This window comes from Eschrichtius robustus, chromosome 7, assembly GCF_028021215.1.
Source record: "Eschrichtius robustus isolate mEscRob2 chromosome 7, mEscRob2.pri, whole genome shotgun sequence".
NCBI lineage: Eukaryota > Metazoa > Chordata > Mammalia > Artiodactyla > Eschrichtiidae > Eschrichtius > Eschrichtius robustus.
Genome location: NC_090830.1, coordinates 121,494,898 through 121,508,316, shown reverse-complemented (window position 1 = coordinate 121,508,316; position 13,419 = coordinate 121,494,898). Strand labels below are relative to the sequence as shown.

The window sequence follows — 13,419 nt, the reverse complement described above, 5'->3', positions numbered from 1 at the left end:
GTGGTCGCCGTCTCACCGGGCCCGGCGCTACTCCAGCAAGCTGCCGGGCGGTCCGCTCCCCCCAGCCCTCTCCCTCGAGCTCCCGGGTTCCCCCTGAGAGATGGGCCCGGCTCGTGCCGGCGTGGGGGGTCGGGCTTTTTCTCTCCCCGGGAGACCGGGCTGCGGCAGGCTTCCCCTGGGCGAGAGGGAAGTCCCTGTGGGCTCAGTCCCCCGCGCACCCGAAGGGCACGTGGAGTCACTGGCTTTGGCGTTGAGGCAGCAAGCGTGCTCTGGGAGCAGCTGGTGCTGGGGACAGTCCGTTGACAGATGACCACTGATTGAACTGAGCACTCACTGTGCGTCAGACACTGTGCCAGGCGTCTTAGGGGTATTATCCAGTCCTCCCAGCAACCCAGGAGGTAAGATTTATCATATCATGCCCATTTTCCAGATGGGGAAACCAAGGCATGGAAGTTAACCAACTCGCCCAAAGTCACACAGATGGTAAGCAGGGGGGATTCGAACTCGGATCTGTTTGGCTTCAGAGCTGGCCCTCCTGCCTCTGTCGCTTTTAAAACCCACAGTTGGCTCCCCTCAGCCCACAGCCTGGCGCCTCCAGGATTCTCTTTTTTTTGGGGCGGGGGTGTACTTTTCAACCTTGGACAAACGTGGGGAGGGAGGGGTGAAGCGTGGACTTCCTATTGGCACAAGACTGTTTCCCCCTCTTGTCCTGCCCTCATCACAGGGGCCAGAAGTGTCTTCATTTTCCCAGGCAGCAGCCGGCTCCGCCGGTTGTAGCTATATTCTGCACCTGAAACTGATAGCTGAGTTTTATTTTATAATACAGAAGAGCTTTCATGCCAGGTGCATTGCTTTACTATTCCCTCCCCTTGCCTATTATGGTAGATTGTTACTCATAAAATTGTTAAGAATGTGTATAGTCATGCTGAGTATAACAGTTACCATTGTAAACCCACATGGGGATTGTAAAGAAATCAGAATCTGCCCTCCAAGGAACACTGTTAACCTGGACATGACCTTTCAAGGTTTTAAAGGACGAATTTAAGGCCAGGTGAGAAATAGTCAAAAGCTAAAATAATTTGAGAATTATGTTAGAAAATTCTTATATTTTAAGTTAATATCTATTTTCTTTAGCAGTTCACTGTTAGTGAACATTTTTTCTTAGGGTAGGGAAAGGCTTATTGAAAAGATATGAAAACTTATAAATCAGATATTTTAGAACAGTGTACTTTTGTCTTAGAGCTTTATACATGTATTAAAAGTGCAAACATCATTTCATTTAAGGCAGCACAAGAAAATTAAGAGCTTAATTCAGTTTAAGTGGGAAACTTGAGAGGTGCCCTCATTACCTTTACCCATTTTACATTGCATAGTGTGTATGACTAAAAATTCCCAGCACATAATTTTTCAAAATTATCTACTTGTGTGCATACATGTAACTTATATTTAATTTAATAAATGCGTATCTTCATACTTCCAGGAACTATTCAATTACACAGATGAAATAATTATTTGTCACATACCTGAAATCAGCTGTTATTTACCCTCGTGAATTCATAGCTGTTTTGTTCATGAAGTCTAAAGATAAGAATGTTGTTTGGTTTTTTTTTTTTTAAATCAGGATGGCCTGGGTTCATATATACACATCAAAGTCCTTTCTTACACATTGACTAAACATGGGGAAGTCCTCCATAGTTCATTTGACATCCTCTCATGGGGCAAAATAATATAGAAATCAGAATTTTGAGTTCTAGTATTTGCTCTCTGGATCCCTCATTAACTTATATGGTATACATTTTTTATAGCGCATGATTTGGGAGTTAATGCTTTGTGACATGGATGAATCTGCACTGACCCTTGGCACAATAGATGTTTCTTATTTGCCAAATTCATCTGAATACAGTATTGGTCGATGTAAGCATGCAAGCGAGGAATGGGTAAGTTTAAGATACAGGTTAAAAGCGTTCAGCCTAAAGATGTTCATTTCAGTGTGTATGAAGGTGGAAACATTGGAAGCAACATAAATTCAAATAGAGGTTAATAGCTACAGAAACTACCTTCAGCTGTTAGAAGATTTGTTTATGAAGTCTATTTAAAAATTCTTATGGTATTATATTATTGGGAAGAGAAAATTGGGTAGGAAATTTAAGTACAGTGATTATGTTAAAAAGCAAAACAGTTTTGCATAGGAAGAAAAACCTATTAGTTGTTTTGGGTGGTGTAATTATAAACAGATTTTTTTTCTTTTCGTATCTGTTTTCCATAATTATATTTCACAAGTGTGAATTTTGTAATGGAAATAAACTTTATTTCAAAAATTGAAAATAGGAGATTTTAGTATGAATCTCAATCCAAAGGGCATGCTTTTTTTTTTTTTTTTTTTGTATTGTTTTCCCTATGTCAATATAACATGGTATGTTTTAAATGTTTCTTGAACACTATCTGCTTTAGATAAAAAATGATGTTGGAGTTTTGGGTGGTTTTTTTGGTTTATTTTTGAGAATGTGATATCAGTGGGATTTCAGCAACTGATGAACTCAAAGTTAAGAGAAAATTATTTAAAACAGAAGAGCAGAGTTTGACCCTAATTGGATAGTATGGCTATAATTTCAATTCCAGACTTTAAACTCTCTTGTTAGGATAAAGGAATATTATATAAGTTTACCTTGTTTTTCATTTAAAGTAAAATATTTTAAGCTATATTGTAACAACTTGTTTACTCTCTAAGTAAGGCCTTTGTAGTTCTTTTGTGGGAGTGTGTGATTTAAGAGGGAGTGAGGTGAATTGTTAGCATAGGGCTACAGGAGTCTGACTTTATTCCTTCTGCTACTGTCAGAAGGCTATCTGACCTTTTATAACTTAGTTTTTAAACCTTTGAATGCTGCGTTGAGTGTCGCCAGTTATTGCTATTCTTAGGTGCTCAATTTTTGCTTATGTTCCAAATGTTGGTCATAGAGGGAGCACCTTGAATGAAAAATCACTCTGAGAAACACATGCCACCAAAAAGAAAATATGTCAGAAGTTTCTCTTCTATCTGAAATAGCTTAGAGATCAAGTGGACAAGTATAATTTTCTTGTCATTCACACACTATTTTTCCTTAATATTTATTAGGGAGAGTGCGCTTTCAGACCGACTGTCTTCAGATCTGCAACCTTGAAGTGGAAAGAAAGCCTAATGAGCCGGAAAAGGCCCTTTGTAGGAAGATGTTGTTATTCCTGTACTCCCCAGAGCTGGGTAAGAATGCTACCTTTAATACCTTTGTTGACCTTTAATAAACAGAGTGAAATATGTGACATAGATTTCCAACTTCGTGTGAATTTTATTATTGTGTAGTCTTAATGGACTTAATGCATTTTTAGAACTTAGACCCATCTTTATAAACCAAATATTCCAAGTAAAGATGTTGTCTCAGTTTTTCTTTCCATTCATTTATTCAGTGAATATTGGTCTAATAGTTGATGCCAGGCTATATTTTGTTTTGTGTTTTCATTTTAATATGACTTTAGAGGGAGAGTAGATCTTACTTTAAGATAACCCTTCCAAAGAGTTGGTGGGAACCTTCATGTAACTTCAAGATGTTGAAATTTAGCACTGAAAGTTAAAATCCTAGCAAGATGAACGAGAGAGAGAGAGAGAGAGAGAGCGAGAGAGTGCGCACACACGAGTGTGAGCAGGACAGAATAAGAAATTAAAGCTGTGGCTTTGCCGTTTTGCTCAGTGTCTGTTCCTGCGGTGGAGGTGGGGGGGAGGGGGTTTCGGTTGACTCTGTGATAGTGAAGGATGGTCACTAGAATGTTATGATGAAGATTTAAGAAAGAGTGTGCATGGGCTCGTTGTTCGTATTTGATGAAAAAACACAAGCCATGCAAAATCTTCCACATTAGAGTGTAGTGTTTGAGAAGAGTCGATGGGATGAGAAGTATGCTTCTGAGGGCATTTTGCCAGAGGGATGAGTTAGCACAGGAATGTAGACTCTAATGTGGCTGTGTTCTAAGGCAGTAGAGTTACCTTTTAAAACGTATACCTGGATGGTAAGCTCTGTCTGGGATGGGCCAGTTATCAGGACATTTAAGTGCCATTTATTAACCCTGCAGTTTATAGAAGTTGCTTATAACCTGTGTGAATAGCTAACGGTGCTGTGAGAATTTTCCACTCAGGTTTGGCTTGGCAGAAAGTCTTGTATAAGGAATTTACTAATCTGAGAGAGATTTGTGTGATACCCAAGCAGTTTATGTTAAATATTCAGGTCTGCTCAAGAACATCTTGATAGAAATATTGTTCCTCTTAAATCACAAGTGCCTTGTTGCAAGAATATGGTGGAGGTGAAGGATCATGAACATTTCTAGTCTAGGAGTAAGGCCAGTTCAGATTAATAGGCCAGTAGAAATAAAGATTTAAATAGATCATGTGGCTTTTCTTTTTAGATCTGGCATCTCATCTAATTCTAATTTTGAATGCTTAAAAGATCAAAACAATACCTTAACTCTAATGTGTTCTTCAGTCAGAAGAGAGTGTAAGAAATTATTTGGTGGTGGTGATGGTCTGGGGTGGGGATAGGTGAGTAGTATAACAGATAATTGATTTTTGCCTAAATATAGTACCTGATAGAGCTAAACGTGATCTTATATTCTTCCATGGCATGTTTTTCTAAAATAATTTTTGTTTGACAGTATTTTTGTAGTAATTTTTTGACATTTGCTACTTTTTCTATGAAATCGTATTTTCCGTTTCTCTAAGGAGATATCACTTAAGTATTTTGATGTCTTTTGTTGAGGGTACATTGTGCTTTCTCAGCATTTATTTGTGGAAAGTTTACCTTTTTGCCCACATTGTTAAAGTTATGGCCTTTCTCTTTTTAGCAGAGCTATTTCTGGATTATCTTTCAAGATTACCTGTAAAGAGGGTGACCTTTAGCCATATGTTTTCTCATTAAGTGGACAGTCATTTTAGAGGAATAGAAAGACCACACTCTCTGAAGCAAGATCTGGGATTGAATCCTAAACTTCTACAAGCCTCAGTTTTCCTATCTATAAAATGGGGATAATAATTCTTATGTGTCAGGATTATTGGGAGATTTAGTAATCTCACAATAACTACATGGTACTTAGCATAGTATTTTTGTATTTTGAAAACACTGAAATCTCCAGTATTCCTGTCAGTGACTTAAGCCATCTCTGGCTTTAACTCTTTTTGGCTGGGGGTGGGGAGTAGGGCAGGAAAGTGAGAGGCAGTATTTCCTTTGCAAGGTGCTGAGGATTAGTTTTGAGTTTGTGACCTTCTTTGAAGGCTAAAAAGTAGTTTTCAGTAAAACATTTTTCTTCATCTCAGATTTTTGAAGCAATGTCTTACTTTATGCTTGAATTATAAAGTCCTCAAGGACTAGTAATGTGAGTCCTTCACCAGCAATCCAGTCGTATATTTATGTCTATGTTTATTTTGTTTTATGTAGGATAAATTTTTCAACCCCAGTATCCCGTCTTTGGGTTTGCGGAATGTTATTTATATCAATGAAACTCACACAAGGTAAAAAGACATTTCTTATACTTCTAATGCATGTCAAGAGAAAAATTCCACAATAACCAGTTAACACACTTTAAGATGAATCTCTTTATTTTATTTATTTTTTTTAGAGTTAATAAGATATTAACTTCTGACACAAAAGGCTTTATCTAAAAATTGGAACCTGAGAAGACCTATTGCTATTTCCTGCTGTAATTATATAATATTTTCATGAGCGTGTAGATATCACTTCTGGCTTCCTTTAACTTATTCAGATATTGATGTTGCAGCTGAAATGTGCCAAAATGTGACAGAGATTTGTGTGAGGAGAGGTGTAGGTTTGAATGTCTTATGATCTATTATTATTTTATACCTCAAAGAAAGTGTAACTTTTTGAAATCTGCCTAATCTACAGAGTTTTGGAAGATATTTTTCTCTGTTGAGCAAATGTTCTTTGATTTATTATTAGCTTAAGACCTTTCTTAGAATTCTTACTTCCAAATTCCAGGCATATTGGGATGGGCTATTAGGCATCAGAGTGGGAAAAAAGAGGCTTTGTTCTAAGTGCATTTAGGCTACGGGATAAGGAAGGAGGGGGAATGTCTGCGAGACAAGAGAGAAACGGCAGCTAAAAATGCTACCAGTCCTTATAATTCTAAGAGTAAATGCCTGGAGTAGGTAAGTAGTAGGCTCAGGTGATGAGAAATACATGAAATTCCATTAAAAAACTGATCCAAGAAGTTAAATACTTAAATTTTAAGTCTTTCTGATTTTACTACTAATATTTTGATGATAATATTATAAGTGAGCATGATAATACTTGGGTATATATTAAGTTTTTTTTAAAAAATAGAACTAAAGTCAAGGGATGTGTTTTTTACTATTTCCATGCTACCCTTTCTTCTCTCTCTCTCTTGCTCTCAAGTTTAAAGGAAAGAGGAGAAATTTTTTTTTCCTTTGGTTGACATGGTTAAGATCCTAAGCAAAAGGATCCCATTGAGTCTTTTCTTTACGTAAGTAGATATTTTACATACAAAACCGAGGAGTTCATTTGTGGTCCTCAGTTGGAGGCAGTTAAGAAAAAAAAGCATATGAGATACACATACACACACACACACTTTTTAGCGTATGTTGTATTGACCAGGCAGTGTGGAACTATTCAGTGTAATAAGCTACCTGTGCAAGTGAGTTGGCTATTTAGCTCTTCTGTGTGTTGCATGAAGCATAGCCTAAACATTTTTACACACACACACACACACACACACACACACACACACACACACACACACTGCTTTCAGTCCATTGTGAAGGGATTTCATCAAGAGTTTGGACTTTGTACATTCCAGTAATAATTTTGAAAATGTTCACTGATAGAAGAGTTTAGAATTAAACACTTAACTTATTGGGCTAAGTTTTCAGAGAAATGAGACAAAAGAAAGGAGGAAGAAAAAGAATGTCAGGAAGGAGAGATGAAGGAACATGTGATTCATAAACAGTTCTCCCTCAAATTACTTTTCCTCAGTTGAAGGCTTTTTGGATCTTTCCAGAATTAATTTATAATTGAAATCTTCTACCGTCTATATGCATATCATTATGGAGGAAATGATAATGAGGCATTATGTAATCATTACAAATGGTTTCAAATCATCACATAATGAAAGTTTGTAGCATTCTTATTCTAGATCCCTGTCCTTAACCCCCATCCAGATAACACATAGTCACTGTCACTGATGGGAGTATGTCCTTTTCCTTAGGTATGCTGAATGCGTTTTTAAAAAAAGCCAAAAAAAAAAAAAAGCCACCCAAACAGTAGGAACTTCTGGCTTCATAAGCCCAGAGTACAAATATTCAGACCACTGTCTAGTTTCCTTGACTTCTCTCAACTGATCAGCTTTGTCAATTCAATTTGACAGTCAGTGATCGCCTTAGAAGAATTACTGTAATGACAACAAAAGAATTAGCCCTTCATGGTAGGAAAAGACTCCCAAATTATTTTTTATGGCCCGTAGCTATAGATATAAGCTATATAGCTTATATATAAAGCATTCAACATATTTGGTTTTTCAAATCGTATTAAAGTAAGATGCTTTTATTTTTGTTTTTATATTTGGATGATTAGTTTGCGGAGTAACACTATTCAAGCATTAATACATAAATTCCAAGTTTAAGTTTTAGCTGAGAGTACATGAAGGAAATTAGAAATAAAACTGTCTGCATAGCATCCTGAACTACTTACTAAGGAGAATTTGCTACAGGAGAACCCTAAATCTCTGGAATAGATGAAATGAGGATTTGTTTTTACAGGAGGGGAACCTGTATAGTTTAAGCAGCTTGCTTTAGGTATTCCTAGAGTACTTCTCTGCTAAATCATTTTCACATTGCAGGCATCGAGGATGGCTGGCAAGACGTCTTTCTTACGTGCTTTTCGTTCAAGAGCGAGATGTCCATAAAGGCATGTTTGCCACCAACGTGACTGAAAACGTACTGAACAGCAGTAGGTAAGGGTGGGGCGCTGCTGTAAAGGGGAAATGTAGGGATGGGCGGTGGGCGTGGGGAAGTAATTTCCTTTATCAACCTTTAGTTTCTCTGGGACTCTGTCTCAAGAGGTGTTTGTGTTTCCAAACGTTCAATGTTCAAGCTCCAGAAGGAAGCAAGGAAAGGCAAGAGAACAGATGGTTTTGGTGCCATGTGGGAATAGCAGTCTTGTTTTATGCATTAATAATTGAATGGGCTTCCAATAAATGAAAGGCGAGTTGGAGTTCAGATATGCACATATTTCCAGAGTTCTCTGTTAAGTGTTCTGTAATATGAATGTTTGGGACAATGCATTTCCTATTTTAGAGCCAGAAGAGAAGCCAGTTTGATATTTCTGTCAAGTAATTGTTAAGTACCCGGGCACAAATTCTTGTATTAGAAAGTCATTATTAGAAATTTTAAGAGAGTGAGATAACTGTCCTTGTCCTCAGAGGATCTTGCTTAAAAATGGGAGAGACTGACTTGAACTCAAAAGGATTGGGGAAATCGTTGTGAAGCTCAGCCATTAGACTATGGGAGTTTGGGTGAAGGTTGGTTTCTATTCCACCTCATTGTTGTGGCCCATGTTAGACACCTACCTGGGTTTGGGAAGCTGGAGACCAGAGTAGATTGAAAGATGCTTAGAAATGCAAGCCCAGTGGTATGGTTGTTAAGGGCTGAACAGTAGTGGCACATAGTAGGTACTTTTATATTTATTGAAAAAATGAGTGAATAGTTGATAATGGAGATATAATAATTACATGAATTACTTGTGAAAACATTCCTGGCTGTATTGAAATAAATGCTATTCATGGAATAGACTTAGGGATGGTGCATAAGTGTTGTGTGGAATTGATCTTTTTGTAGTAACGAATGATGGGGCTCTGTGGAGTTTTGCTGTACACTAGTCTAAAATCAGCAACAGTGGGAGAAAAAAACAATTATTTGAAACTCCCTTGGATGATTATATATTCTGTTTTCTAGGTAAAGCCCCTCAAGTATGTTTCATTCCATCCAGATATTTTGAGTAATAACTAGGATGTTAGAAGTGATGTAAGGAGGTTTAAACCTCATTCATTCTTCCCTAAGTCATGCGGAAGATTTACAAGACTGGGTTAAATCTTCCCTTTTAGCTTACTGCTTACTGGTCTGTGCTGTTTAAATCTAGAGCTGTGCCTTTTTAAAATTATTAGTTTGATTTGGAAAATACTTGTAAATATTTATGTCCACCTTTGATCCCTCCTAGAGAGTTTTACAAATAGTTCAACTAATAAGCCACAATGTGAATAATAAGTTTGGTCTCCAAAAGAAAAATCACACATTACTTTGGCAGTGGGCTTGGGATACCTCTGAATTATATGCCTAAAGGGATAATCTTCCTTTTCTTCCTTTCTGCCAGAGTGTAACTTTGTGTCCCTCACAGCATAACAGGAACATTCAAATTCACATAGTTGCTACCCAGTGAATTTGAATTAAATTTTCAAATCTGCCTTCCAGCTTCCTCAGGAATTCATTGATTTAGGAATATAATATCCTTAATGTTTAATAGACAGCCAAGGAAAGCACTTCTAACTTGAGCTTATTTCTTGTGTTATCACAAAAAAGAGAAAGTATATTTTGTTTTGTGATTTATATTTGTAGTTTAGAAAATAATACAGAATGTAGCATAGAGCCAGTTACATTGTCTGTCTTTCCATTTTGAAATCAGAGTACAGGAGGCAATTGCAGAAGTGGCTGCTGAATTAAACCCTGATGGTTCTGCTCAGCAGCAATCAAAAGCTGTCAATAAAGTGAAAAAGAAGGCCAGAAGGATCCTTCAAGAAATGGTTGCCACTGTCTCACCGGCACTGATCAGGTATAAGAGGCAAAGCAGAAAACTTTCAGCAAGAGTCATCCTGTTTTGAGCAGACAGGACTGAACCGTTGGACTTTCCTAGCACAATGCTCTTGGTCCAAGAGAGGTTTTAGCGTATTCTGATGTTAAAAACCAACTCCTCTTTTTATTCTTATTTAACTGTCATGAGAAGTAGCACTTGGGAGGCTTCAAGGTGCCTTCATCTCTGTCAGCTGTTAGCAGCCATTGTATTACCGCTGACATCTTCTAGACTAGTTGTGAGCTGGGTTTCACACGCCCGTGTCTTTTTGTTTCCTTTCAGTTTTATTGAGATATAACTGACATACAGCCCTGTATAAATTGAAGGTGTGCAGCGTAATGAATTGACTTCCATACGTCATGAAATGATGACCACAATGAGTTTACTGAACATCCATCATCTCATATAGATACAAAGTCAAAGATATAGAATGAAATTTTTTTTCCTTGTGGTGAGAACTCTTAGGATTTACTCTTAACAATTTTCATATATAACATACAGCAGTGTTCATTATATTTATCGTGTAGTACGTTACATCCCTAGTACTTATTTATCTTATAACTGGAAGTCTGTATCTTTTGACTACCTTCATCCAATTCCTCCTCCCCCCACCACCCCTGGTAACCACAAATCTGATCTCTTTTTCTGAGTTTGTTTGTTTTGGAAGTATAATTGATCTACAACACTATGTTAGTTCCCGTTATATGACATAGTGATTCAATATTTCTGTACATTTCAAAATGATCACTACTATAAGTTTAGTTATGATCTAACATACAAAGAAATTACATAGTTATTAACTGTATTCCCCACACTACATTTCATACTTGTGACTCATTTATTTTACAACTGAAGTTTGTACCTCTTAATCTCCCTCACCTATTTCTTACATCCCCACCTGCCTCTCCTCTAGCAACCACCTGTTTTTTTTCTGTATCTATAACTCTGTTTTATTATGTTGTTTTGATTTTTAGATTCCACACATAAGTGAAATCATACATTATTTGTCTTTCTCTGTCTGACTTTTTTCACTTAGCATAGTGTCCTCTAGGTCCACCCATGTTGTCACAAATGGCAAAATTTCATTCCTTTTTAATAGCTGAGTAATATTCCATTGTGTGTTTTTGGGTGTATGTGTGTACATACCACATCTTCTTTATCCATTCATCTATTGATGGGCACTTAGGTTGCTTCCATATCTTAGCTATTATAAATAATGCTGCAGTGAACATAGGGGTGCATATATAGCTTCTAATTAGTGTTTTCATTTTCTTCAGATAAATACCCAGGAGTGGAATTGTTGCATTATATGGTAGTTGTATTTTTAATTTTTTGAGGAATCTCCATATTGTTTTCCATAGTGGCTGCACCAATGTACATTCCCACCAACAATGTACAAGGGTTCCCTTTCCTCTACATTCTCCCCAACACTTGTTATTTGTTGTCTTTTTGAAAATAGCCATTCTGACAGGGGTGAGGTCATATCTCATTGTGGTTTTTTTTTGAATTTTATTTTATTTATTTTTTATACAGCAGGTTCTTATAGTTATCCATTTTATGCATATTAGTATATACATGTCAATCCCAATCTCCCAATTCATCCCCCCCGCCAGCTCCCCCCCCCACTTTCCCCTCTTGGTGTCCATACGTTTTTTCTCTACATCTGTGTCTCAATTTCTGCCCTGCAGACCAGTTCATCTGTACTGTTTTTCTAGGTTCCACATATATGCGTTAATATATGATATTTGTTTTTCTCTTTCTGACTTACTTCACTCTGTATGACAGTCTCTAGATCCATCCATCTCTCTACAAATGACCCAATTTCATTCATTTTTATGGCTGAGTAATATTCCATTGTATATATGTACCACATCTTCTTTATCCATTCGTCTGTCGATGGGCATTTAGGTTACTTCCATTTCCTGGCTATTGTAAATAGTGCTGCAGTTAACATTGGGATGCATGTGTCTTTTTGAATTATGGTTTTCTCTGGGTATATGCCCAGTAGTGGGATTGCTGTGTTACATGGCATACTGTTCTCCATAGTGTTATATGGCATATTGTTCTCCATAGTGGCTGTATCAATTTACATTCTCACCAACAGTGCAAGAGGGTTCCCTTTTCTCCACACCCTCTCCAGCATTTGTTGTTTGTAGATTTTCTAATGATGCCCATTCTAACTGGTGTGAGGTGATACCTCATTGTAGTTTTGACTTGCATTTCTCTAATAATTAGTGATGTTGACCAGCTTTTCATGTGCTTCTTGGCCATCTGTATGCTCTCTTTGGAGAAATGTCTATTTTGGTCTTCTGCCCATTTTTGGATTGGGTTGTTTTTTTTTTTAATATTGAGCTGCATGAGCTGTTTATATATTTTGAAGATTAATCCTTTGTCCGTTGATTCGTTTGCAAATATTTTCTCCCGTTTTGAGGGTTGTCTTTTCATCTTGTTTGTAGTTTCCTTTGCTGTGCAAAAACTTTTAAGTTTCATTAGGTCCCATTTGTTTATTTTTGTTTTTATTTCCATTTCTCTAGGAGGTGGGTCAAAAAGGATCTGGCTGTGATTTATGTCGAAGAGTGTTCTTCCTATGTTTTCCTCTAAGAGTTTTATAGTGTCCAGTCTTACATTTAGGTCTCTAATCTATTTTGAGTTTATTTTTGTGTATGGTGTTAGGGAGTATTCTAATTTCATTCTTTTCCATGTAGCTATCCAGTTTTCCCAGCACCACTTATTGAAGAGACTGTCTTTTCTCCATTGTATATCCTATATCCTCCTTTGTCATAGATTAGTTGATCATAGGTGCGTGGGTTTATCTCTGGGCTTTCTGTCCTGTTCCATTGGTCTATATTTCTGTTTTTGTGCCAGTACCATACTGTCTTGATTACTGTAGCTTTGTAGTATAGTCTGAAGTCCGGGAGCCTGATTCCTCCAGCTCTGTTTTTTTTCCCTCAAGACTGCTTTGGCTATTCGGGGTCCTTTGTGTCTCCATACAAATCTTAAGATTTTTTGTTCTGGTTCTGTAAAAAATGCCATTGGTAATTTGGTAGGGATTGCACTGAATCTGTAGATTGCTTTGGATACTATAGTCATTTTCACAATATTGATTCTTCCAATCCAAGAACATGGTATATCTCTCCATCTGTTTGTATCATCTTTAATTTCTTTCAGCAGTGTCTTATAGTTTTCTGTATACAGGTCTTTTGTCTCCCTAGGTAGGTTTATTCCTAGGTATTTTATTCTTTTTGTTGCAGTGGTAAATGGGAGTGTTTCCTTAATTTCTCTTCCAGGTTTTTCATCATTAGTGTATAGGAATGCAAGAGATTTCTGTGCATTAATTTTGTATCCTGCAACTTTACCAAATTCATTGATTAGCTCTAGTAGTTTTCTGGTGGCATCTTTAGGATTCTCTATGTATAGTATGTCGTCTGCAAACAGTGACAGTTTTACTTCTTCTTTTCCTATTTGGATTCCTTTTATTTCTTTTTCTTCTTTGATTGCCGTGGCTAGGACTTCCAAAACTATGTTGAATAAT

General features: G+C 37.1%; 1 protein-coding gene across 6 annotated transcripts in view; it reads left to right on the top strand.

Annotated features, from left to right (window-relative positions):
- GPAM (glycerol-3-phosphate acyltransferase, mitochondrial) overlaps positions 1 to 13,419 on the top strand; it is a 67,691-nt gene that overhangs the window by 26,806 nt on the left and 27,466 nt on the right. For 3 of the 6 annotated variants that reach the window (XM_068548548.1, XM_068548546.1, XM_068548549.1), the window contains 5 exons: positions 1,806 to 1,937; positions 3,113 to 3,235; positions 5,451 to 5,524; positions 7,885 to 7,998; positions 9,723 to 9,869. In XM_068548548.1, the coding sequence (XP_068404649.1) occupies positions 1,809 to 1,937; positions 3,113 to 3,235; positions 5,451 to 5,524; positions 7,885 to 7,998; positions 9,723 to 9,869 (587 nt within the window). In that variant the 5' untranslated portion in view covers positions 1,806 to 1,808. Of the gene's footprint in view, positions 1 to 2; positions 399 to 430; positions 484 to 1,805; positions 1,938 to 3,112; positions 3,236 to 5,450; positions 5,525 to 7,884; positions 7,999 to 9,722; positions 9,870 to 13,419 lie in introns of those variants that run through there. The other 3 variants (XM_068548543.1, XM_068548545.1, XM_068548547.1) reach the window with 2 other exon arrangements.